Source organism: Phyllobates terribilis, unplaced genomic scaffold (assembly GCF_046119375.1).
Source record: "Phyllobates terribilis strain yellow unplaced genomic scaffold, ASM4611937v1 Scaffold_1__5_contigs__length_1240528914, whole genome shotgun sequence".
NCBI lineage: Eukaryota > Metazoa > Chordata > Amphibia > Anura > Dendrobatidae > Phyllobates > Phyllobates terribilis.
This window is the reverse complement of record NW_027362761.1, coordinates 71,128,353-71,151,646: the sequence shown is the minus strand read 5'-3', so window position 1 is coordinate 71,151,646 and position 23,294 is coordinate 71,128,353. Positions and strand designations below refer to the sequence as shown.

At 41.2% G+C, this 23,294-nt stretch overlaps 1 protein-coding gene and 1 long non-coding RNA gene across 4 annotated transcripts in view; one reads left to right on the top strand and one right to left on the bottom strand.

The window, feature by feature from the left end:
• The window catches only part of LOC141206654 (uncharacterized), a 200,704-nt gene extending 199,655 nt beyond the window's left edge, over positions 1–1,049 (bottom strand). Inside the window, exon 1 of the long non-coding RNA XR_012277252.1 lies at positions 935–1,049. This is a non-coding gene — a long non-coding RNA (uncharacterized lncRNA). The remainder of the gene's footprint in view (positions 1–934) is intronic.
• The window catches only part of ANP32B (acidic nuclear phosphoprotein 32 family member B), a 41,299-nt gene that overhangs the window by 4,485 nt on the left and 13,520 nt on the right, over positions 1–23,294 (top strand). For 2 of the 3 annotated variants that reach the window (XM_073664205.1, XM_073664213.1), the window contains exons 2-3: positions 18,769–18,918; positions 22,761–22,883. In XM_073664205.1, the coding sequence (XP_073520306.1) occupies positions 18,769–18,918; positions 22,761–22,883 (273 nt within the window). The remainder of the gene's footprint in view (positions 1–18,768; positions 18,919–22,760; positions 22,884–23,294) is intronic. The other variant, XM_073664222.1, reaches the window with a different exon arrangement.

Below are 23,294 nucleotides of genomic sequence, written 5' to 3'. Positions count from 1 at the left end.
TAAAAGCTGAAGAGGGAAAAGAGCTTAGTTGCATATTACTGGATACCTGAAATTCAGTAGCCTCCGTCATGGAAACAGAAATGTGTGCCACCATAATCTTGCCATTTACTATCTTTATAACCCTAGTTTTAACCTTGCAAATAGAAAGGGTGTGTAGAGATGCTATAACCGTCTCATTTGTCTTGTTTTCTGCGGGAAGTAAAGTGGCCATACAGATTACTTTAATGTCAGCCAAACCAAACAAATTTGGAGGGACCATATAACCCTCTAATTGGTATAGGAGGGTTTATCTAATCCCACCCCAAACGGACTTTGCATGACATCCCTCCTAGTGTCTGGAATCACCGCTCCTTCTTTGAGTGAAATCTTGCACTTGCGCTGTTGACAAGAAGATTAGCACAGGGCTGGCTCCAGGTTTTTCTGGGCCCCGGGCGAAAGAGTCTCAGTGGGCCCCTTTAACACATACCACGATTCATGATACACAGATACCGCAGATATATTTAGTACAATGCAAAGTTTTCACTTCTTACATTACAGGAGATACATCTATTGTAAATTGCACAATAGCTCAGAAACCAGCGAATCGCTCCACACAGTATACTGGCCCCCATGTAACGCTCCATGCAGGCTGTTCCCCAAACATAATGCCCCATGCAGGATGTCACTCTTCCCCCCCCCCCCCCATATAATGCCCCATGCAGGATATCCCCGTCGCCCCTCATATAATGCGTGATTTAAGCGTAGTCCTGTAATAGGATGCCACCATTGCAACAAGTCAGTTTGTAAAACGTCTTCCCTTAATAATCCACAATCAACTATGAGTATTATTATAGAAAGGTGGAAGCGTTTAGGATCCATAGCAACTCGGCCATGAATTACAGACAATATAAAAATTAGAGTGGGGTCACCGAGTGCTGAGAAGTAAAGTGCATACCTTTCCAACCCATTGGAACGCTTCAGTTGAGTCGGCAAAGGTCCTTTGGCATTAACATCAGCACAAACTGCACGAGGTGCTTTATGGCATAGGTTTCCATGGTTGAGATGCTGCATGCAAACATTACATCACCAAGCACAGTGCCAAGCATTGGATGCAGTGGTGTAAAGCACATCTTTACTGGACTTTAGAGCAGTGAAAATGTTTTCTGTTGAGTGAGTGACGAATTGCCCTTCTCTGTCTGTTTGGCAGTCTTGCATTGTACCAACTGTAAAGTTTGGTGAAAGGATAATGCTATGTGATTGTCCCTTAGTTCCAGGGATGGAAAATCTTTATGCTAAAGCAAGCTAAAAGATTTTGAACAATTGTATGCTTCCAATTTTATGGGTACAGTTTGGGGAGTGCCCCTTTTCTCTTCTATCATGATTGTTGTCTTTATGGACCTTTTGATTTGTTCATTTTCACCGATTTTTAATTTATTATTACTTTTGTCAGATTCAAGTTATTTCTGTGACCATTGTGGGTTTTTCTTTCATTAAACGAGGGGTACCAACAATTTTGACCACGTGTGTAAGAGTTGCAAACTCACGTCAGGCCATAATAGCGGGCTGACTGACGGATTCTTAATTAACTCATTCTGCAGCCAGCAATAGGCAAAGTCACAGAGGTTATAGAAAGCAAACACTTTTTAATGAAAAGCAAATTAAACTTTTTTTAGCCCAAAAATACATGCATTTAAGTGTTAAAAAAGTCCAAGAGTGGACAATCCCTTTTAATACCTGTTAATTTGCAACATACATAATGGTTTTACTTTCTTTGACCTACAGAGTTGGACACTGTTCACCTATTAATAAGTCATGTTTCCTTTAAACAGTATCATATGTTTGTATAACATTCCTTTCATGGTAAAACCAAAGGTGTATGGTGGTATTAAAAGAGTGGCTTTCTTATTTTCAGTCAATGCCTCTTTCATTGAACATAGGGAATTCACTCCCGACTTCTTGTCAATGCATTTGTTGTAATGCTTGAAGATCTATAATTAATGACTTCTCACAAGCAGCTGTATGGGTGGGTTTAGCCTTGCCTATGTGAAACAAGAACTACCGTATAATTCTGCACCAGAAAAATAACTGACAAAGATTTTGGTGTGGAATCTGCCTAGCAACTCTGTCATTTCTGCTTTGTCCGAATGCATTTAAAATATAGGTAGCACCCATAAAAAAATTTAAAATAATTGGTATTTATAACACAAGTATTTCTTGACCCTTTTTGAATGTCCTGTGTCATGAAGAAAATGCCTCTCTAAAAGGAAAGGCGCTCTGTAAAAGTTGGTTCCTGTTCTAGTGCAGTGGTCACCGCGTAATAATACAATATTCCTCCACAGCAATTGGTTGTTTATATGGCTTTCCCAACAATAGCATGGGAAGGAACATGATCTTTTACAAATGACAAATATAAGTTTATGTTTCTTGCACTATGCTTAATATGTAATGAAGGCAAAGCTCAGGAAAACACTGCATCCTGTACTCAAATTGAAACATTTTTCACTTGTACAAAACCCCAACATTGTGGCCTCCTAACTCCTTTTTTTTTTTTTGGTGACCCTTTTTGCTTTTTGTTTCGCTTGTGTCCTAGTGTCTACAATTCCTAACTTAAATCTTTGTTACATCCTGTCTTTATCATGTTTGGTCCACTGTGCTGTACAGAATAACTAGTGGTGACCACAGCTATAGACTGTTATACAACATGGTTACCAATAAAGGGAGTCCTGCTGGAAAAAATGTGGCTTCATTAAAGATGAAAGATGCATTTTTATCCATTGGCTTTACAACGTTTTTCATTAGCCCCAACTTGATATTCAATGGTGGTAACAAAATAGTGCCGGATGCAGGACATTTTTACTCCCTTGCTGACGTGAATGTCGGAGATGCGAGTCTCATTTATTGCAGCGATATTCTCTTGTACGACTATCCCACGCACACAGAAAGCAGCAGTACATTGTGAATCCAGCCTGGAGACCAAGTAAGAGATCAACCACCTTTAAGTCACCACAGAGGGGTCATAAATGTAGTTCAGGCACCTCAACAGCTGTTTCATGTTGTCATAGGTTTCTTTTATGTGGACTGCATAACCAACTGGAATTGAAGGTAGCACATTGCCATTATGCAGCAAGACAGCTTTTAGGCTTGTTTTGGATGAATCGATGAAAATCCAGAGGAATGGAGGCTGTTGACTTCTCTTCAGAGCTTCCATTAAAGGGGTGATGTTGTTGCATGCCACAAGATCAGCCTCCATGAAGAAGTATTGGGCAAGATCTTTATCACGGTTGCGGAACAAAGAAATCTGAACTTCGCCCGCTAGAAGATTCCACTGCTGTAGCCTGGAACCTAAGAGCTCATCCTTACTCTTGGGCAGATCAAAATCTCTAACAAGATCATTAGTTCACTTTGTGTTTATAAGGTGTGGTTCAGTTGAGGTTGCTGACAGAAAGTCTGGGTCGTGAGAGGAAGATGCTTAATGACACCAAGCGCCCTCTTCTTCCTCACTTGACTCGACTGAAAATGTTTCTGGTGCTTTTAGAACTGGCAGTTCTTCTGTATGTGGTACTGGGTGCATTGTAGATGGAATATTTGGATACTGTAAAGTCCACTTCTTCCTATAAACTCCTTTCCTAACTGGGATCACCTTGCAGAAATAGCAATTGGTAATGTGATCGTTTGGTTCTCTCCAAGTCACTGGGACTGCAAAAGGCATAGATTGCCTCTTCTCATGCAACTACTAGGTAATATGTGATGCACATCTATTGCAGCATATGTGCAGAACCCAACTCTTGTCCTGATCTCCTATTCTGCAGCCAAAATGCAGGTTGTATTCTTTCCTTATCATTGTAGTCACGTTTCGCCTTTGTGACGCAAATGTGACTTCGCAGCATATGTAGCAAAAACTATCTGCTTTGTTAATGCAAGAACGAGGCCTATCTGAAAACACATAGAAACATGTCAATATGCTAAGAAATCATAAAACCAGACTTGGACCGGCCCACAGGAGAATCCTCCGGTGGGCCAACACCCTCTTGTATGAGCAGTACTTGGCACAATATACTTGATTCACTATGTACAGACAAAGGCATCATCTTATTCATTTAACAATTTACCCAGTTCATTATATAAATTTGTGATTGAGGATAATGTCACATTTGCATGTAGGTGAACACTGGGGCCCTGAAGTTGATTATTGATGGCCCCTTGGCACCCCAGTCCAACACTGCATAAAACTGTATACTTTACACCAGGGGTCTCAAACACGCGGCCCGCAGGCACCATCGCTCCCTTGACGATCGCGGCCCGGTCCAGGAGCCGCCGACTGCAGCGCTTCATTTCAGTGTATTGCCGCGCAGAGACCGACTCTCTGCACAGCAACAATATCAGTGTCAGCCGCCGGCCTATCAGAGGCTAGCAGCTGACATCTGCGTCCCAGCGCAGCGACGTATGACGTCACTGACATGCGCAGATGTCAGCTGCTGGTCTCTGATAGGCCGGTGGCTGACACTGATATTGTTGCTGTGCAGAGAGTCGGTCTCTGCGCGGCAATACACTGAAATGAAGCGCTGCAGTCGGCGGTTCCTGGACCGGGCCGCGATCGTCAAGGGAGCGATGGTGCCTGCGGGCCACAGGTGCAGAAAGGACGCCGAGGGAACGGAGGAGAGGTGAGAAGAGTCTTTTTTTTTTTTTTTTTCTTTTTTTTTTTGCACAAGGGACATTCCTCCAAGATGGGGACCAGGATGGGGCACATTACTACAAGATTTTTGCCAGAAAAACTTCAAAATAAAGCATGAAAAAATATTTTGCAACTAAAAATGCTGTTTTATATCTAAACTAAAGTAAACAAAAAAAGTGCACGTTTATTATCGCCACATCCATAACGACCCAAGCCATAAAAAAATAAAATAAACACAGCAAAAATGTTCAAAAGGTGTATAGAAAAAAATGGTGTCACTAAAAATGTCACTTTTTCCTGCAAAGAATGCGGGCCCCCAAATTATTCTTTTTCCTTGTGCGGCCCATATACCCACCCGAGTTTGAGACCCCTGCTTTACAAAGAGCATTTATAAAAGTAGGTGAAGCAACTGTAATTAGGATTACGTTATCGGAGCTAAGTTGGCCGTTTTTGATTGGTCACCCTAAGATGATAGAATACTGAAGGTTCAATAGACTAAATAGATGATGTAATAGACTAGCTACTAACAATGCAATAATGATGATGAAATAATAATACAAATTTTCTATAAGCCTGCATGAAAGGTGTCATAAGTAATTACAACTTCCTGTGGATCTTGAAAATTAGAGCCAATCAGCAGACTTAATGGGGTTCTCCGATACTTTAAAAAAAAAAAAATGGCAGTGTGTTTTAATGATAAATACAAGCTTCTTTCTAATTACCTTGCGCTGCTGAATACTGCGCTATCGGTGGCCGCTTACAGGCAGCACGTGACACAACCCCGGCCACAACCCAGCAGCCAGCGCTGAGTCACACCTCACTTGTCGTGACGTCAGTGGGGGGGTCATGTGCTGCCTGTGAGCGGCCACCGATAGCGCAGTATCAGCAGCGCAAGGTAATTAGAAAGAAGCTTGTATTTAGCATTAAAACACACTGGCATTTTTTTTTAAAGTACCGGACAACCCCTTTAAGCATCATATTTGTTTTAGGCACCACAAAATTAGTTCAAGGGTTTATCCAGTCCAAATCGATCCGTCTGCAGTCACTCAGTGCAACTGCAGACTTATAAATCCCCCCCAGCGCACGTACCCTGGATTCGCCGCTCTCTGACACTTGAATGGAGCGAGGCCGCGCCGTCTAATCAGCCACGCCAGCATCGCTAGTTGGGGATTGGCCTAGCTCACTTCAAGTGTATATAGAGCGAGGCTATGTCCACTGGATGGGCTCTAGCAGGGAGTATGTATAACGCATACATACCCTCTGGTTCCTGGCTCAGAAACCGGCTAATCCCCCGCAGTGCACAGTGGGGGTTCATATGTGCCCACGTTCAGGATTTGCTGCGGGTTTATGCAGCGTCGAGCTGTTACAGCATAGTGGATGGGATTTCTAGAAATCCCATGCCCACTATGTGTGCATCTGACACTGCCGATCAACCGAGGAAACTGACATGCGGTGCGTCTTTCAGGACCACAGCATGTCAATTTCTCTTGCAGGTCCGCATGTGGACTTTCCCCATAGACTTGCATCAATGAGGAAAGTCCGCATGTGAAAAAAAAAATCACGGCCACTCATTTGCATAATGAGGGCAGACGTGGTGCGGCTATTCTGCAGCGTCGGGGCCGCAGCGGCTCCTGATCATGGGCACATATCCTAAGTCTGCCGTCGCACAGAGTGACTGCAGACTTATCGATTTGGACCGGATAACCCCTTTAATTTCATCTGTTTTTTGTCTCTGAACCAATTTGGCTGTAGAACTGTGTTTCCAACGTCAGGAGTCCCCCACTGCTGCCACTAGATAAATACTGATGAAGAGAGTCAGTCAGTATGTATATGTCATGTGTCTGTATAATGTGAAAAAAAATTCCTAGTGTGGCGAAATGGCAAAACAACCTGTAATTTTGCAATTTTTTTTTTTTTTAATTTAGAGCATTCATTTTATGGTAAAAATGACCAGGCAGTGTGATTCTCCAGGTCAGTACAATTATGTACATACCAAACATGAATAGTTTTTTGTTTTATTTAAAGAGAAATTTTCTTGTCGCCATTTTCTGAGAGCTGTAACGCTTAAAACTTTTGGATATGGAGCTGTGGGAGGGTTTGTTTTTTGTGCTGGTGTTTTTATTGATATCCTATTAGGGTAGATAAGTGTTTGGATTGCCTCGTATTACATTTTTTTTTGTGTAGTTGCTGCGGCCGAAAAGCCACAATTCTGGCATTTTGATTCTATTTCTCCTTACACCATTTACCAAACGGATTGATTTATTTTATATTCTGATAGATCAGCCTTTTAAGAATGATACATACACATACATTTTTTTATTTTTTTTTATTTTGTTTAATATTTTTTAAAACTTTATTTATTTATTTTTTACTTTTCACTGTATCAATTAATCTCTTTAGGGGACTTGAACCTGCAATCATCTGATCGCTTGTGCTATTATAAAGCAATACCACAGTATTGCTGCATATAGCAAAATCAGTCTCTTATGGACACCAGCCTCGGACTGGCTATCACAGTAGTAACATCATGACAGGCACAGGGGTCTTCAGCAGACCCCTGGTTATCATGGCAACCAATTGGCGCCTGCGATCACATAACAGGAGCGACAATAGAATGACGCTCCCCGCTGACGCGCTGTAAATGCCTCTGTCAATCAGCCGTAGGCGGTTAAGAGTGGCGGTAGCTTCGGATGGGCCCCTCTGCCCCCCAGGAGCTACGCTACTGTCACTGTGCAGGAGTGAGTAGACACCTCACTCTCTCCTCGCAGCTGACATTGCTCTCTACATAGCTATACCCGAGCGATTTTATAGCAGCGAGGAGAGAGTGATGTGTTTTCTTGTTCCTGCACATGACAGTGCAAGAAGGGTGGTGGCAAGGAAGGAACAGATTTAAAAACAAAAAGAATGATTTGTATTGTTGGGCTATCTCTTACATGGAAATGTTATTTGTTTGAAGTGTAAATTTAGGGTAACAAACTTTAGCACTTAAATTCTGTGGTTTTGCCTTTAATCGCATGTAAATCTTCAAAAATTTGGCTCTTGAGACACCTCAAAACACCCGAGAGAAGTAGGCAGGCAATAAACGACTCCTGCCTGAGTGTGCATACAGAGCGGAGTATAGATTTTATAGAAAGCTCAGGATATTGTTACCTTCCACTCGCTCAAAATACCCCTGAGAAGTGCACAGGTCCTTCATACACAGAGAGGCGTATGGATTCAATAGAAAGCTTATAGTTGTAAGCTTTCTATTGAATCCATAATACACTCTGTGTGCACGCTCTGCGTGTTTGAGCGATCACTGGACGTCTCTGCATCCAGATTCCCACCGATCTGCATGTAGGTACAAATACAGAATTTTAGTGTAGCTGTTTTGCTGCTCTTTTAAGGGCAGTATAATATGGGCACAGGTCCTCTCATCCGTTAGCCAAATGGCACCATTTTTTTTACTAATAAGAGTTATCAGGGAATATTAATTTTAGCAATCTATAGTTAGTCTGGTATATTCATGAGAGAAGCCCCCGGCTTTGCCTGCTGTCCTCACAATGATTAACCCCATCACGACCTGTGACATATGGGCAAGTCATACGTCATGTCCCTTCCTTTGATGCGAATTCCGACAATAAGCCTGCATCTTTCCCGGCACATGACAGCTGATTTGATCAGCTGTCATGTGCCCCTAACAGCCACGGGTGGAATCGCAATCCATCCGTGGCTGTTAACATGTTAAATGCCGCTGTCAATCGTTGACAGCAGCATTTAACTCGAGTGCTCCGGAAATGCGTCACAAACCCCGCCAATCTGCAACCCATTGAAGCAAGTAAAAAGTAGAAAAAAATGTTATAAAAAATATAACAGTTCAAATTACCCCCCCCCCTTTTGCCCCATTCAAAATACAAAAAAAAAATGAAGAAAAATACACATATTTGGTATCTCTACGTTCAAAAACACCCGATTTATCAAAATAGAAACTAAATTAATCCAATCAGTAAATGGCATAGTGAAAAAAAACGGTAAACGGCATAAAGAGAAAAAAAAAAAACTCCAGAATTACAATTTTTGGTCTCCGCAACATTGCATAAAATGGAATAACAGGCAATCAAAGCATCTTATCTACCCTATAATGGTATCAATAAAAGATGTCACCTCGGCGAGCAAAAAATAAGCTCTCACCCAGCCCCAGAGCCCGAAAAATTGCATATTTTTTTTCACCACTTAAGTAAAAAAAAAAAAAAAAAACCTATACATGTTTGGTGTCTGCGAACTTGTAATGAACTGGAGAATCATATTGCCTAGTCCTTTTTAGCATTTAGTGAACATGGTAAATAAAAAAAATAAATAAAAAAAAAACCAATTGTTGGATTGCACTTTTTTTTTCCAAGCACTTGGAATTGTTTTCCAGTACACTTTATGGTAAAATCAATGGTGTTCAAAAGTACAACTTGTCCCGCAAAAAAACAAGCCCTCACACGGCCATATTGATGGAAAAATAAAAGTTATGTCTCTAGGAAGAATGGGAGCGAAAAATTGAAAATCCCAAGGTCGTGAAGGGGTTAACAGCATTTCCCCCAAGGGCTTGCTCACACTGCTGTAAAACATGGCCAAGTGCTATCCTATAGTTTATCAGATTGACATTGGGCCCAGTGCTTACTATGGGGCAGTGCAGATCTGTGCTTTTTTTCTCATGCTGATTCGGCATGAGAAATAAATCGTAGTATGTGAGTGCATCCGAGACTCTGCACACACGCAACTGTAAAAGGCTATGGGTGCATGTGAAGTATCAGATTGCATTCAGATGTCATCCGAGTGCAGTCCAATTACCACGGCAACCAAGGAGATTTCCTGCTCTTTAGTTAATAAGAGGGGTACTCTCTATTCCGGGCAGCGGCCACAAACCACTGTTGTGGCCGATAGAATGGGACATGTTTATTTATTTATTTTACTCATTTATGTAGCGCCATTAATTCCACAGCGCTTTACAGACAATGTGAGCCCCAATGGGGACAGTGCCGATAATCTACATCCCCTATCAGTATGTCTTTAGATTGTGGGAGGAAACCAGAGTACACGGGGAGAACATACAAACTCCTAGCAGATGTTGTGGGATTTGAACCCAGGACCCCAGCGCTGCAAGGCTACAGTGCTAACCTCTGAGCCACCATTCTGCATGATTCACATCAGTTCTAATTTCTTTTATTATTGGAAGTTACCTATGCTTTGCTTGTTGTGACTTTGTAACACTTGTTTCCCTTATGATTCACCTTTGATACTTTGTACAGGGATGACATTTTGCATACTTCACATACTAGAGTGTGTGTAGTGTTATGTAACAAGGGTTTTTTTATGCCCTCTAGTGTCTGAAAATGTGTGCACATCAAAAAGTGTACCGAGTCATATGAAACATGATGCAAATGGGCGAAAATAATGTTTCCAAGGATGCTCAAAATGTAAAATTAGAATTTTTATGGAGAATATGTTGTCCAGCATTTTTTTTTTCAATTTGTAATACCAGAAATTGCATGAGTTAAAAAGTAATATGCACAAACCTATAGACCATTTTCATTGTAGTACAAAAAGAAAACAAAAAGCTATAGGATTAAAAAAGAAAATACCAGAACAGATTGCAGGCGCTCTCATCCAAATTTCTTTAATGTCAATATCTTCCTATTGTGACAAAGTATAGAAGAAAGATTCAGCTGACGCCTGCAATCAGTTTTTCACATATCCTTGATTTTACATCGGGCCTCTTCTCTATTCGATTATTAGGCTGTGGCAGTGTCCTCATGTAATTTCTTGCATTAACTCAAGAAACACTCTTAGGCTGTGTGCCCACAATGCTTTTTTTTAAGCGTTTCCGCAGCGGCAAAAACGCTGCAGAAACGCTTAAAAAACGCATGGTAGAAGGTCTGCCATGTTCCCCAATGATAATCCACATGTGCTGTGCACATACTGCGGAAATTTCCGCTGCGGATTATCATTGCGGAAAAAAACCCAGCACTACTAATTATTTTGTGGAAGTGCTGCGTCTTCGCCGCCATTGACTTGCATTAGACCGCATGGATTACGCATCACTGCATATGTAGATGCGCATTCCATGCGTTCTAATGTGCGGATGGTACCCGGGTCTAGAGGAGAGAAGACTCTCCTCCGGACCCGGGTACCATAGAACCTGTAAAAAAAAAAAAAAAAAAAAAAAAAAAAAAAAAAAAAGAATAAAATAAAAAACAAATATGATACTTACCATCTGATGACCCCCGGTGTGCTCGTCCTCCCTTGCCGGCAGATCGCGATGGACTGAAGGACGTGCGCTGACGTCATTTAGTCATGTGACGGGTCACACGACGCTGACGTCAGCAGGTCCTTCAGTGTACCACAGCCGGGATGGTGAAGCAAGACTGCGGGGGCCATCTGAGGGTAGGTATATATTTATTTTTTTGGTTTTTTGACATTCTCTCGGTCTATATATGCTGGTTGCATGGATTTATATAGTGTGACCAAGTTGACAAGCACTTTCCAAGTGATGCTAAAAAGCGCTTGATAACCCACATGCAGAAATGCAAGTGAAGAACGTTTCACATCCGCATGTCCCTGGCAGGAAAAACGCATGCACAATCCGCATGCGTTTTTTTTCTGCCAGGGAGATGCAGAAACGCTCAGGAAAAAATCCTGAGCATTTCTGCATCGTGGGCACATAGCCTTAAGGGCATACAAATTTATCAAGAGATACTTGTTCATGCCTACGATTCTACACTTGTAAAAAGAGTGCTTTCGATATTATTAAAAAGCAAACCAGTTGCACAAATATATAGCTGCCTGTAGCTAACATCAAGAGGAATTGAAACGGATGTTTCCAAATTCAACAGATTTACTAAGAAGCAATCATCTTATATTAGATAAAATGCTCACCAACTACCCTCTCAAACTTCATTGATGCTAAAACATTGTTGCTAAATTGGGCCATAATGTTCAGGCTACTTTTATTAGAAAACTGGTAACCAGGGCCATATTTTTCATTCATGCTGCCCTAGGCTTTTTAAAGGAAACCTGTCACTTGGAAAAAAAACGTTATTAACCTGCAGATATAGGGTATATCTACAGGATAATGGCGTCCTGAACCTGCCCAGCACCTGCACCTTAGAGCCCCGCTGCCAGGAGGAAATGATCTTTATTCTTCCCGGCAGCATTCGTGTTTCAGTCACAGAGGTGGCGCTTATGTGGGTTCAGTCACTACTCTTTGTTTAGAGAGCAACGGCTGTAATCTCACCCGGCGCTGACAGCTCGCTCATCATTAGGATCGGCTGTCAGTCAGTGCCCGGGGTGCTGTTACAGCCGCCTCTCTAAATGCTCAAAGTGGAGACTGAAACCTTTCCGGCGCCACCCCTATGACTGAATGCCGAACGCTGCCAGGAGGAATAAAGTTAATTTCCCACTGGCACCAGGGCTCTAAGTGTGGGCGCCGGGCAGATTCAGAACGCTATTAACCTGCAGATTAACCCCATATCTGCAGGTTAATAGTGTTTTTTCACGTGACAAGTTCCCTTTAAGTGGTCATGCTCCCTATTCCCATATACTTTAGATAGTAGTTAAGGCCCCCCCATACACATTAGACTACTATAGGCCTATATTAACAGGTTCGACCAACAGTCCTATGTATGTTGGGGGCCCCTAATAGATGATTGTTTAGGGGAGATAAAGATCCAGCATGGCAACATTGGACTGCAGTTTCTCTTGTTTTCTGGCAGTGACTCTCTCCTAAAGAACACAAAAGGGCACTGCAGAGTGACTGTTCCTGTGTGTGGAAGAGTTGGATGAGATAGCTCCCGGCCGAACGATCGCCCAAATATTCATTCAGCCAACAGCGAACACTTGTTTGACTGACATACTTTGCTTCATTCAGATGGCTGTATTTTCACTCTTTTGTGTTGCCCTTGTGTGCAATGGACAGCACACTGACCCTACAATAACCCATTGTCATGTCTGACAAATTAAGAATTACTACAGATACATTACTACAGGATCAAAAACACCATCAGTACATGAATAAAGCGCCAGAGCCACCATCAGTACATGAATACAGCATCAGAACCAACTACTATTAGTAAATGAATACAGCATCACAACCACCATCAATACAGAAATACAGCATGCGAACCTTTATCAATTTCTTAATACAGCACCAAGCTTAAAACAGTGATTAATTGGAATGTCAGGTCAGCCTTCGGCATATACAGTTATATTGCTTGAACCTGCAGTATGTTCTTAACAATGGTAAAGAGATGATGGGAGTTGTTACCAGTGATTCTCAGACTGCTGACAATACAGGAACAGTAGTACTGATTAGACACAGGCAGTAGCACTATTGAACCTTTAAAGAGTAACTTAACTTTTGGCAGAGAGTTTATATTTTAGCCCCTTTTAATTCTGAGAAGATTGGTTGCAGGTCTGGATCCTGAGACCCCCGCCAATTACTTAAAAGACGTCCGTGCAGCTCAGGAGACAGGAGCACATAGAAAACCTGACTTTCTGTTATATTTGAACTATACTGTGAGTGCACTCCTGTCTGCTGAGCTGGGCACTTCTAAGAGGTCTTTTGAGCAATGGGTGGGAATCTTATGACCTGTTCCTCCACCAATTTGCTCAGAGATGAATGGGCTTAAACATATTAAAAATTCACAAGAGTTTAGTTTCTCCTTTTAAGGTACGTTTGCAATGGCGGATGATAATCAGGAACCGATTATCGGCCTATCCAAACAAGCTGTCAATCAGCAAATTATTTTTAAGCTTGCTGTAAATATAATGGTTCGCGATAGCAGATGTTCCTGTGTAAACGGGATGACCTACAGAGCACAATGTTATTCTATGTGCATAGAGCAATCATGTTATTGATTGTTCTGTGCACATTATAGTGTGGTCAAGTTGTACTATAGGCTATTAAGTGACTGCCGGTCAGTGGTTGCTTAAAAGTCATGATTGCCCAGTGTAAATGCACCTTTAGATCCAGCTACCTTATAGATGACAACATCTCTGATTTGGAGTCACTCATCCCTTTTTTTCTTTCATCTAGTTCTGACGTTTAACAGCGACCCCTCTCCCACTGCAAGAAACGCCGGTTTTGTTATTTGGTCTGGCAGAGGGGAGGGAGAATAAAAAGAAAAACATTTTTCACGCCTGTACTTTCCCCCACAATCTACTTCCTAGGTACCACACTGCTGGTGCCTAGGGGTAAATACGGCCCTGAAGGTTTACTAAAGCAGTATTTATTCCGATAAAGTCATCATGGATCAGCATTTTAAAGAATACAGTTATATGAAAAAGTTTGGGCACCCCTATTAATCTTAAGCTTATTGTTTTTATAAAAATTGGTGTTTTTGCAACAGCTATTTCAGTTTGATATATGTAATAACTGTTGGACACAGTAATGTTTCTGCCTTGAAATGAGGTTTATTGTACTAACAGAAAATGTGCAATCTGCATTCAAACAAAATTTGACAGGTGCATAAGTATGGGCACCTCACCAGAAAAGTGACATTAATATTTAGTAGATCCTCCTTTTGCAAAAATAACAGCCTCTAGTCGCTTCCTGTAGCTTTTAATGAGTTCCTGGATTCAGGATGAAGGTATTTTTGACCATTCCTCTTTACAAACAATTCCAGTTGAGTTAAGTTTGATGGTCGCCGAGCATGGACAGCCCTCTTCAAATGATCCCACAGATGTTCAATGATATTCAGGTCTGGGGACTGGGATGGCCATTCCAGAACATTGTAATTGTTCCTCTGCATGAATGCCTGAGTAGATTTGGAGCGGTGTTTTGGATCATTGTCTTGCTGAAAGATCCATCCCCTGCGTAACTTCAACTTTATCACTGATTCTTGAACATTATTGTCAAGAATCTGCTGATACTGAGTGGAATCCATGCGTCCCTCAACTTTAACAAGATTCCCGGTGCCGGCATTGGCCACACAGCCCCAAAGCATGATGGAACCTCCACCAAATTTTACTGTGGGTAGCAAGTGTTTTTCTTGGAATGCTGTGTTTTTTTGCCGCCATGCATAACGCCTTTTTGTATGACCAAACAACTCAATCTTGGTTTCATCAGTCCACAGAACCTTCTTCCAAAAAGAGAAATTGGCTTCTCCAAATGTGCTTTTGCATACCTCAGCCGACTCTGTGGCGTGCTTGCAGAAACGGCTTCTTTCGCATCACTCTCCCATACAGCTTCTCCTTGTGCAAAGTGCGTTGTATAGTTGACCGATGCACAGTGACACCATCTGCAGCAAGTTGATGCTGCAGCTCTCTGGAGGTGGTCTGAGGATTGTCCTTGACTGATCTCACCATTCTTCTCTGCCTTTCTGATGTTTTTCTTGGCCTGCCACTTCTGGCCTTAACAAGAACTGTCCCTGTGTTCTTCCATTTCCTTACTATGTTCCTCACAGTGGAAACTGACAGGTTAAATCTCTGAGACAGCTTTTTGTATCCTTCCCCTGAACAACTATGTTGAATAATCTTTGTTTTCAGATCATTTGACAGTTGTTTTGAGGAGCCCATGATGCCACTCTTCAGAGGAGATTCAAACAGGAGAACAACTTGCAAGTGGCCACTTTAAGTAGCTTTTCTCATGATTGCATACACCTGGCTATGAAGTTCAAAGCTCAATGAGGTTACAAAACCCAAAAAAGTGCTTTAGTAAGTCAGTAAAATGTAGGTAGGAGTATTTAAAACAAGAAAATGATAAGGGTGCCCATACTTATGCACCTGTCAAATTTTGTTTGAATGCAGATTGCACATTTTCTGTTAGTACAATAAACCTCATTTCAAGGCAGAAACATTACTGTGTCCAACAGTTATTACATATATCAAACTGAAATAGCTGTTGCAAAAACACAAATTTTTATAAAACATTAAGCTTAAGATTAATAGGGGTGCCCAAACTTTTTCATATAACTGTATAAACTGCTTTCAGGGCAAAATGAATTGCTGTTCAAATTTGGATACAATTTTTTTTCTTACAGAAGTGTGATCTTCATCACCTTTGCAGATTCTAAAGTTATAATTGTCACACTATCAGCTACCATAACAGTTCTCCCATCAACAATCACTTGATTTCTGCACTGATTTACAATACTGTTATTTAACCCCTTTACCCCCGAGGGTGGTTGGCACGTTAATGACCAGGCCAATTTTTATAATTCTGACCACTGTCACTTTATGAAGTAATTACTCTGGAACGCTTCAACGTATTCCCCTGATTCTGAGATTGTTTTTTCGTGACATATTGTACTTTAGGATAGTGGTAAAATTTCTTCAATATGACTTAGTTTATTTATGAAAAAAACAGAAATTTGGCGAAAATTTTGCAATTTTCAAACTTTGAATTTTCATGCCCTTAAATCAGAGAGATATGTCACACAAAATAATTAATAACATTTCCCACATGTCTACTTTACATCAGCCCAATTTTGGAGCCAAATTTTGTTTTTGTTAGGAAGTTGAGGGTTAAAAGTTGACCAGCGATTTCTCATTTTTCCAACAAAATTTACGAAACCATTTTTTTAGGGACCATATCCCATTTGAAGTGACTTTGAGAGGTCTTTAGGACAGAAAATACCCAAAAGTGACACCATTCTAAAAACTGCACCCCTCAAGGTGCTCAAAACCATATTCAAGAAGTTTATTAACCCTTCAGGTGCTTCACAGGAATTTTTGGAACGTGGAAGAAAACAATGAACATTTTAACTTTTTTTTTTTTTCACAAAAATGTTACTTTAGACCCCAATTTTTTTATTTTCGCAAGGGTAACCGGAAAAAATGGACCCCAAAATTTGTTGTGCAATTTCTCTTGAGTAAGCCGATAACCCATATGTGGGGGAAAACCACTGTTTGGGCGCACGGCAGGGCTCAGAAGGGAAGGAGCACCATTTGACTTTTTGAATGTGAAATTTGCTTGACTAATTAGAGGACATCATGTCATGTTTGTGGAGCCCTTGCTGTGCCTAAACAGTGGAAACCCTCCACAAGTGACACCATTTTGGAAACTAGACCCATCAGGGAACTTATCTAGATGTGTGGTGAGCACCTTGAACCCCCAGGTGCTTCAAAGAAGTTTATAACATGGATCCGTGAAAATGAAAAAAAATCGAACTTTTTCCACAAAAATGATCTTGTAGCCCCAAATTTTTTATTTTCACAAGGGTAAGACGAGAAAATGGACTCCAAGAGCTGTTGTGCAATTTCTCCTGAGTACACCAATACCCCATATGTGGGGAAAATACACTGTTTCAGAATGGCAGGTTTCAGAAGGGAAGGAGCACTGTGTGACTTTTTGAACGCAAAATTGTCTGGAGCAGACGCCATGTTGCGTTTGGAGAGCCCCTGATGTGCCTCCATAGTGGAAATCCCCCACAAGTGACACCATTTTGGAAACTAGACCCCTCAAGGATTTTATCAAGGGGTATAGTGAACATTTTGAACCCAGAGGTACAACACAGAATTTGATAACATTAGGTCATCATATTGAATAAGTTGTCATTAGTCTTGAGCGCATGTACTCTCTACTTGAGTTTGCATCGGGTACTCAGGTATGCACCATGTATCGTGGGTGCTCGAGTCCCCGCCCGCATGTTTCGCGGTTGTTAGACACCCAAAAAAAACATGCGGGGATCGTTCGTGTATTGTAGGCAAACCAAGCAACGTTTTTTTGGCCATAAAGCATATGGGGCTTAGACTCGAGCATGTCACTTGAGCTCCCGCGATATTTGGTGCATACCCGAGTACCCGATGCAAACTCAAGTAGCGAGCACTTTCACTCAGCACTGGTCGCCATATCGTCATCACTTTTTTTTTTCTTTTACTTTTGAAAAAATCCCAACCCTAATACAACTCTAACCCAACCCTAATACGACCCTAACCCTAGAGTTTATTTTTTACGCCGTTCCTCGTGTGGTATAAGTGATTAGACGACTTTATTTTTCGGGTCGGTGCGATTACAGTGATGCCAGGTTCATATCGGGTTTTTATGACTGACAGCTGTCATACACTAAAAAGCGCTTTTTTTTTTCGGCAATGTTAAATATGTGTACGTTCTTTGTTTGTGTTTTTTCATAATAATTATTTATGGGTACAGTATATTTTTATTTTTTGGGATTATTTTTTAAAAACAATTTTTTATATTTTTACAAAAAAAATTTTCACTTTCTGACACTTTTTTTTCTTACTTTTACACATTGTCCCACTATGGGACTTTCACGCATCTCTATGCTATATACAGCCTGTCAGCGCTGCATGTACAAGTCACTTTGGTCGCGCACTGCTCATGACCAAAGTAACTTCCTGCCTCCTGGTGAGCCAGATGTCGTCATGACGACATCGGGTCACCCATGACAACATCCGGAATCCGGCACAGACAGGGGGTTAATGTGCCAGCAGTGGTGCGAAACCGCTCCTGGCACATAGCACCGGGTGTCAGCTGTGACAATCAGCTGACACCTGGCGCCAATTGTGTGCGGGCGCAATCCCAGCACGCTTAATAGTACGTAGCTGGTCCATAAGGCCCAGGGCACAGCTATGTACTATTATTGACCTTGCCGGAAAGGGGTTAAAAAGTAACCATCGTATTGTTTTTTCATAAATCAGTATTACATATGAAAATAAGAAATTTTGTAATATATCTTATAAGAAAAATCTACTTTTTTCATTTCCCAAACTGATCCTTCACTCTTAATTCATGGCTAAAATCTTTCTTCAGTGAATACTGATTTTCCCATTATGGAGATAGATGACAGTCATCTATTTCAGAAATGGTAAAATCTGTCTTCAGTGAATACCGATTTTGCCCATGACCTGAGAGTGAAACCTCAATCAAGGAGGATAAAGAAACAGTTATCTCTAATAAGATATATTACACATGAAAATAAGAAACATTGTATTTTTCATGTAAAATAAAAATTGAAACAATGGTTACTCTTTAACTTGTTTTATGCTGGCATTTCTTCCCCTAATGAGCACCAACAATGTATAGGGCAGAAATATCATGAGCAAGTAACCCTTCTCTTCCCACCATTCAGCAAGTTACAGCCTCTATTGTATTGTATTGTATTGTAATGGTGTGCATTGCTGCTTTCCAGGTACGAGAACTGGTACTTGACAACTGCAGAGCACGTGAAGGCAAAATTGAGGGTCTCACAGCAGAGTTTGTTAATCTAGAGTTCCTCAGCCTAATAAATGTCTTGTTGCTGTCCGTTTCAAACCTTCCAAAGTTACCCAAGTTAAAAAAGGTAAGTCCATGTCTCAGGTTTTAAATATCCGTTTCTTAAAGGTGAATAGTGATAGTGTATTGCTAGTATATGCCATCATTTCAGTAGAGGAGTGACTCAAAGAAATTGTGGGCTGAAGGGATTCTTGCCATGTTGCTTTGTAAAATTAAATTTAGTTGTAGAACATTGTTCAGATTCTGACATGTCATATCGTAAAAACTACACTCCAGACCTTATTGCACTTCACACCTGTTTATCATACTTTAAAGGGAACCTGTCATGTCAAAAAGCGCTATTAACCTGTAGGTTAACCCTATAACTGCAGGTTAATGGCATTCTAAAGCCATGCGGCCACTGCATTGCATCAAGGTCATTCAAATAGCTACTCATATAATGGAAGACTGTGGAGAGGAGAGCACTCCATGACATCCATGTTTCATGATGTCCTTAAGAAGTTAAAGGTAACCTGTTATGTAAAAAAAAAAAAAAATGCTATTAACCTGCAGATATGGCGTTAATCTGAAGGTTTATATTTGTTAATATATAGTCTGTGCCATGCGGCCAAACACTGAATGCCCAGTTGCCAGGAGGAAATTAACTTTATTCTTCCAGGCAACTTCAGTCATTGAGGCACGGCTTCAGTCACCACTCAATACATAATCTCTGTGCCATAGTCCCAGTACATAGTCTGCCAGTCAGTGCCAGTGTGTGGTCATAGCTGCCGGCCACTATGTACTGAGCACTGACTGAAGCAGCGCCTCTGACCGAAAGTCAAAGGTTGCCGGGAGGAATAAAGTTTCCTCCTGTAGCCAGGTATTGGGGCAGCGTGTGCACGGCTTTAGAACACTATTAACCTGTAGGTTAACCCCACAACTGCAGGTTATTAGCGTTTTTTGACATGACATGTTCCTCTTTAACCTCTTAAAGAGGTCATGGAATATGGATGTCATGGACTCCTCTCCTTTCTACAGTCATCTATTATATGAATACCTATTTGAATATCCTCCATCTAATGTTGCTGTCAGTTTTCTTATAAATAATCACATTTGTTCTTGTGCAGCTTTTTCTTTTTATTCACTTCATTTTTTTATTTTTTATTTTTTTTTTTATATTATTGAACTTATATTTTTCATATGTTAATGGATCGTAATATCTATGTATTCCAAGGTTTTATGGCCTGCGCATAAGAGGTGAAGGGGGCCCTGTGGGCACAGAATTGTCCAGTAATCTCAGCACTGGTGACAGGCGGACAATGGGCAGACAAAGGGATGGGTTAACTGACTATACCAGTGATGGCAAACGCTTTAGAGACAGAGTGCCCAAACAGCAATCCAAAACCCACTTATTTATTGCAAAGTGCCAACACGGCAATTTAACCTGAATGATGAGGTTCTAGTTTAGTAAAACAACTCGTACACTAGCACACTATAGAGTCTATTGTAAAGAGCTTGTAAGCACTGCAATCTAAGCCTAAAATACTAGCCACCGATTGCAGTGGAGGTCTGTTCTTGAGAATGGAGAGGATTTTTAATCCAAAAGTAAAATTGCAAAGTTGTTTGTTTTTATAACCTCTTTGCAATTGTATCCATTTATCATGATGAGAATAACCCTTTAAGCCAGGGATGTCAAACTCAAATACACAGAGGGCCAAAGTTAAAAGCTTGGACAAAGTTTAAAAAATGTCTACAATTGAGGAAGTTTTTCCTTATCAAATAAAACTATTAACTTTTGGAATTATAGTGGAATAATATATGTTCTGTAAGAGCAGTAAAATGCGTATGGCCTAATTTAAATATGTAATAAAGAATAAAAAACCTTGAATAAAACAAATAATAAAGTATGATGCCAACAAAAGTGCCCCCCAAACACAGTATGATACCCCCACAGTGAATTCCTCCACACGCACAGTATGGTGACCCTACTGTACCCCTCTCCCTCAATCCCCTCCAACAAAGAATGATGACCCCCATCACAGTATAATTCTCCAACTATAATCTCCACACAGCTCTCCATACCGTATAATGACCACAAAGAGTCCTCCATGCAGTGTAGTGGGCCCCACACAGCTCTCCATACCGTATAATGACCACAAAGAGTCCTCCATGCAGTGTAGTGGGCCCCACACAGCCCTCCATAACGTATAATGACCACAAAGAGTCCTCCATGCAGTTTAGTGGGCCCCACACAGCTTTCCATACCGTATAATGACCACAAAGAGTCCTCCATGCAGTGTAGTGGGCCCCACACAGCTCTCCATACCGTATAATGACCACAAAGAGTCCTCCATGCAGTTTAGTGGGCCCCACACAGCTCTCCATACTGTATAATGACCACAAAGAGTCCTCCATGCAGTGTAGTGGGCCCCACACAGCTCTCCATACCGTATAATGACCACAAAGAGTCCTCCATGCAGTGTAGTGGGCCCCACACAGCTCTCCATACCGTATAATGACCACAAAGAGTCCTCCATGCAGTGTAGTGGGCCCCACACAGCTCTCCATACCGTATAATGACCACAAAGAGTCCTCCATGCAGTGTAGTGGGCTTCACATGGTGCTTCATACAGTGTAGTGGGCTTCACATGGTGCAGTGCAATGGCCCCATGTTAAAAATGAAAAATAACTACTTATCTCTGCCCATTCCAATGCTGATCTGGTCTCTTCATATATCCCCATCCTACCTGTGAGCACACACGCCATCTCCTCAGCACTGCCGCCGCCACTCTCCTCAGCCCGCGCGCCATCCCTGGCCCTCACCCTCCCTCGCAGCCGCGTGCAGAGGAGAGTGGCCATGGCGCGTGAGCTGAGGAGATGGCACACATGCCCACCGGGAGGGCTCTGCGTACTCCCTATGGCACACGTGCCATAGGTTTCCCCCTCTGTACTATTATATCATATATTGTGTCCTCTTCTTTCAAGCAGGCTGGAAGCTCAGGCTGTCTCTTTCCAGGCTGATGATAGCGGTGTTATTCAGCCATCATCTGCCTCTAACAGCAATAATAGAGCTGATCTTCGCCCACTGCTGGTAATTTTAAATGCTGCTGTCAATATCTGACAGCTGCATTTGCAGTGGGTGGCCCTAGGGACACACTGCTCCACGCAACCACCGTCCCCCTTCCCACAACTCCATGGGTGCCGATGGGTTGCCATGGTGGCTGGGCCTGCCTAAGTGTGTAGTACAAGTAACCAGACGATCACAGGTTCAAGTCTCTTATGGGTACTAATGAAATATGTAAAATAAGATTCAAATCAACCCCTTTTTCTCCCAATAAATATGTTAAAATAAATAAACATATTTGGAATCTTCACGTCCATAAAACTCTGCTCTAAGAAAATATAAAATTGATTAGCTTGATCTGTTTTTTGAGCTCCCCGCCAATAAATGCAGTTAGAAGAGATCAAAATGTCTACAACACAGTGGTATCAATGGTCAGCTTGTCACGGTAAGCCCTCATACTGCTCGAAAAATGGCTAAACCAAGCAAAAATGTTACTTTTTTTTTTTTTTTTTCTCTTTACGAATTTTGTTGATTAAATAAAACAATCTATATGTTTACAAGTTTGGTATTGCTGTAATCAATGAGTGCAGTTAAAGCAAATCAATTAATTGTAGAATTGCGTTTTTTGTGCAATACGTTCACAATACGTTGAATGGTGTCATTCAAAACTACAACTTGTCAAAAGTTATGGCTCTTAGGGGAAAAAAGGGGAAAAACATTAAAATACCCAAACAAAGTTGCCTTGTAAGTAAAGGGTTAAACATACACTTGAGAAAAACTTTTGCTTAGTCATGGCTTTATGAAGAATGGTTCTGTGCTTTTTCATTCTTGAGTAGTAAAGTTTTTTTCTCCCTCTGTCTTTTCAGCTTGAATTAAGTGACAATAGAATCTCCGGAGGTCTGGACGTATTAGCAGAAAAGCTTCCCAACCTCACACATCTAAACCTCAGTGGAAATAAATTAAAAGACATCAGCACATTGGAACCTCTGGTATGGATTGATTTTTATTTATTTTTTATTATCTATTTGTATATAGCAAATATCTGATTTTACAGGCCTTGATTCATCAAGATCGGCGATTTTTCTCACAAGTTTTGATGAGCGAGCGTGTTGGAGTCAGACGCTCCTGATTCATTAAGAGAGTGTTGGCATCACGCCCCTTTCCCACCCCAACTTCACCCATTTTGGCGGAGCTAGAAGAAACTAATGTGAAAGCGCCAAAAGTCAAAATATTTTGGTACAACTTATAGCTGCGCAAAAATGTCACTACTTTTCAGAGCAATTTATGCCAGAATTCTCCAGTAGTGATTTTTTTTTTTTTTTGTATTCCTCTTTAAAAAGTATAACTTTGATGAAGTAGGGGAGCTTCAAACTCCTCATACGCGAATTCAGCTCTCATAT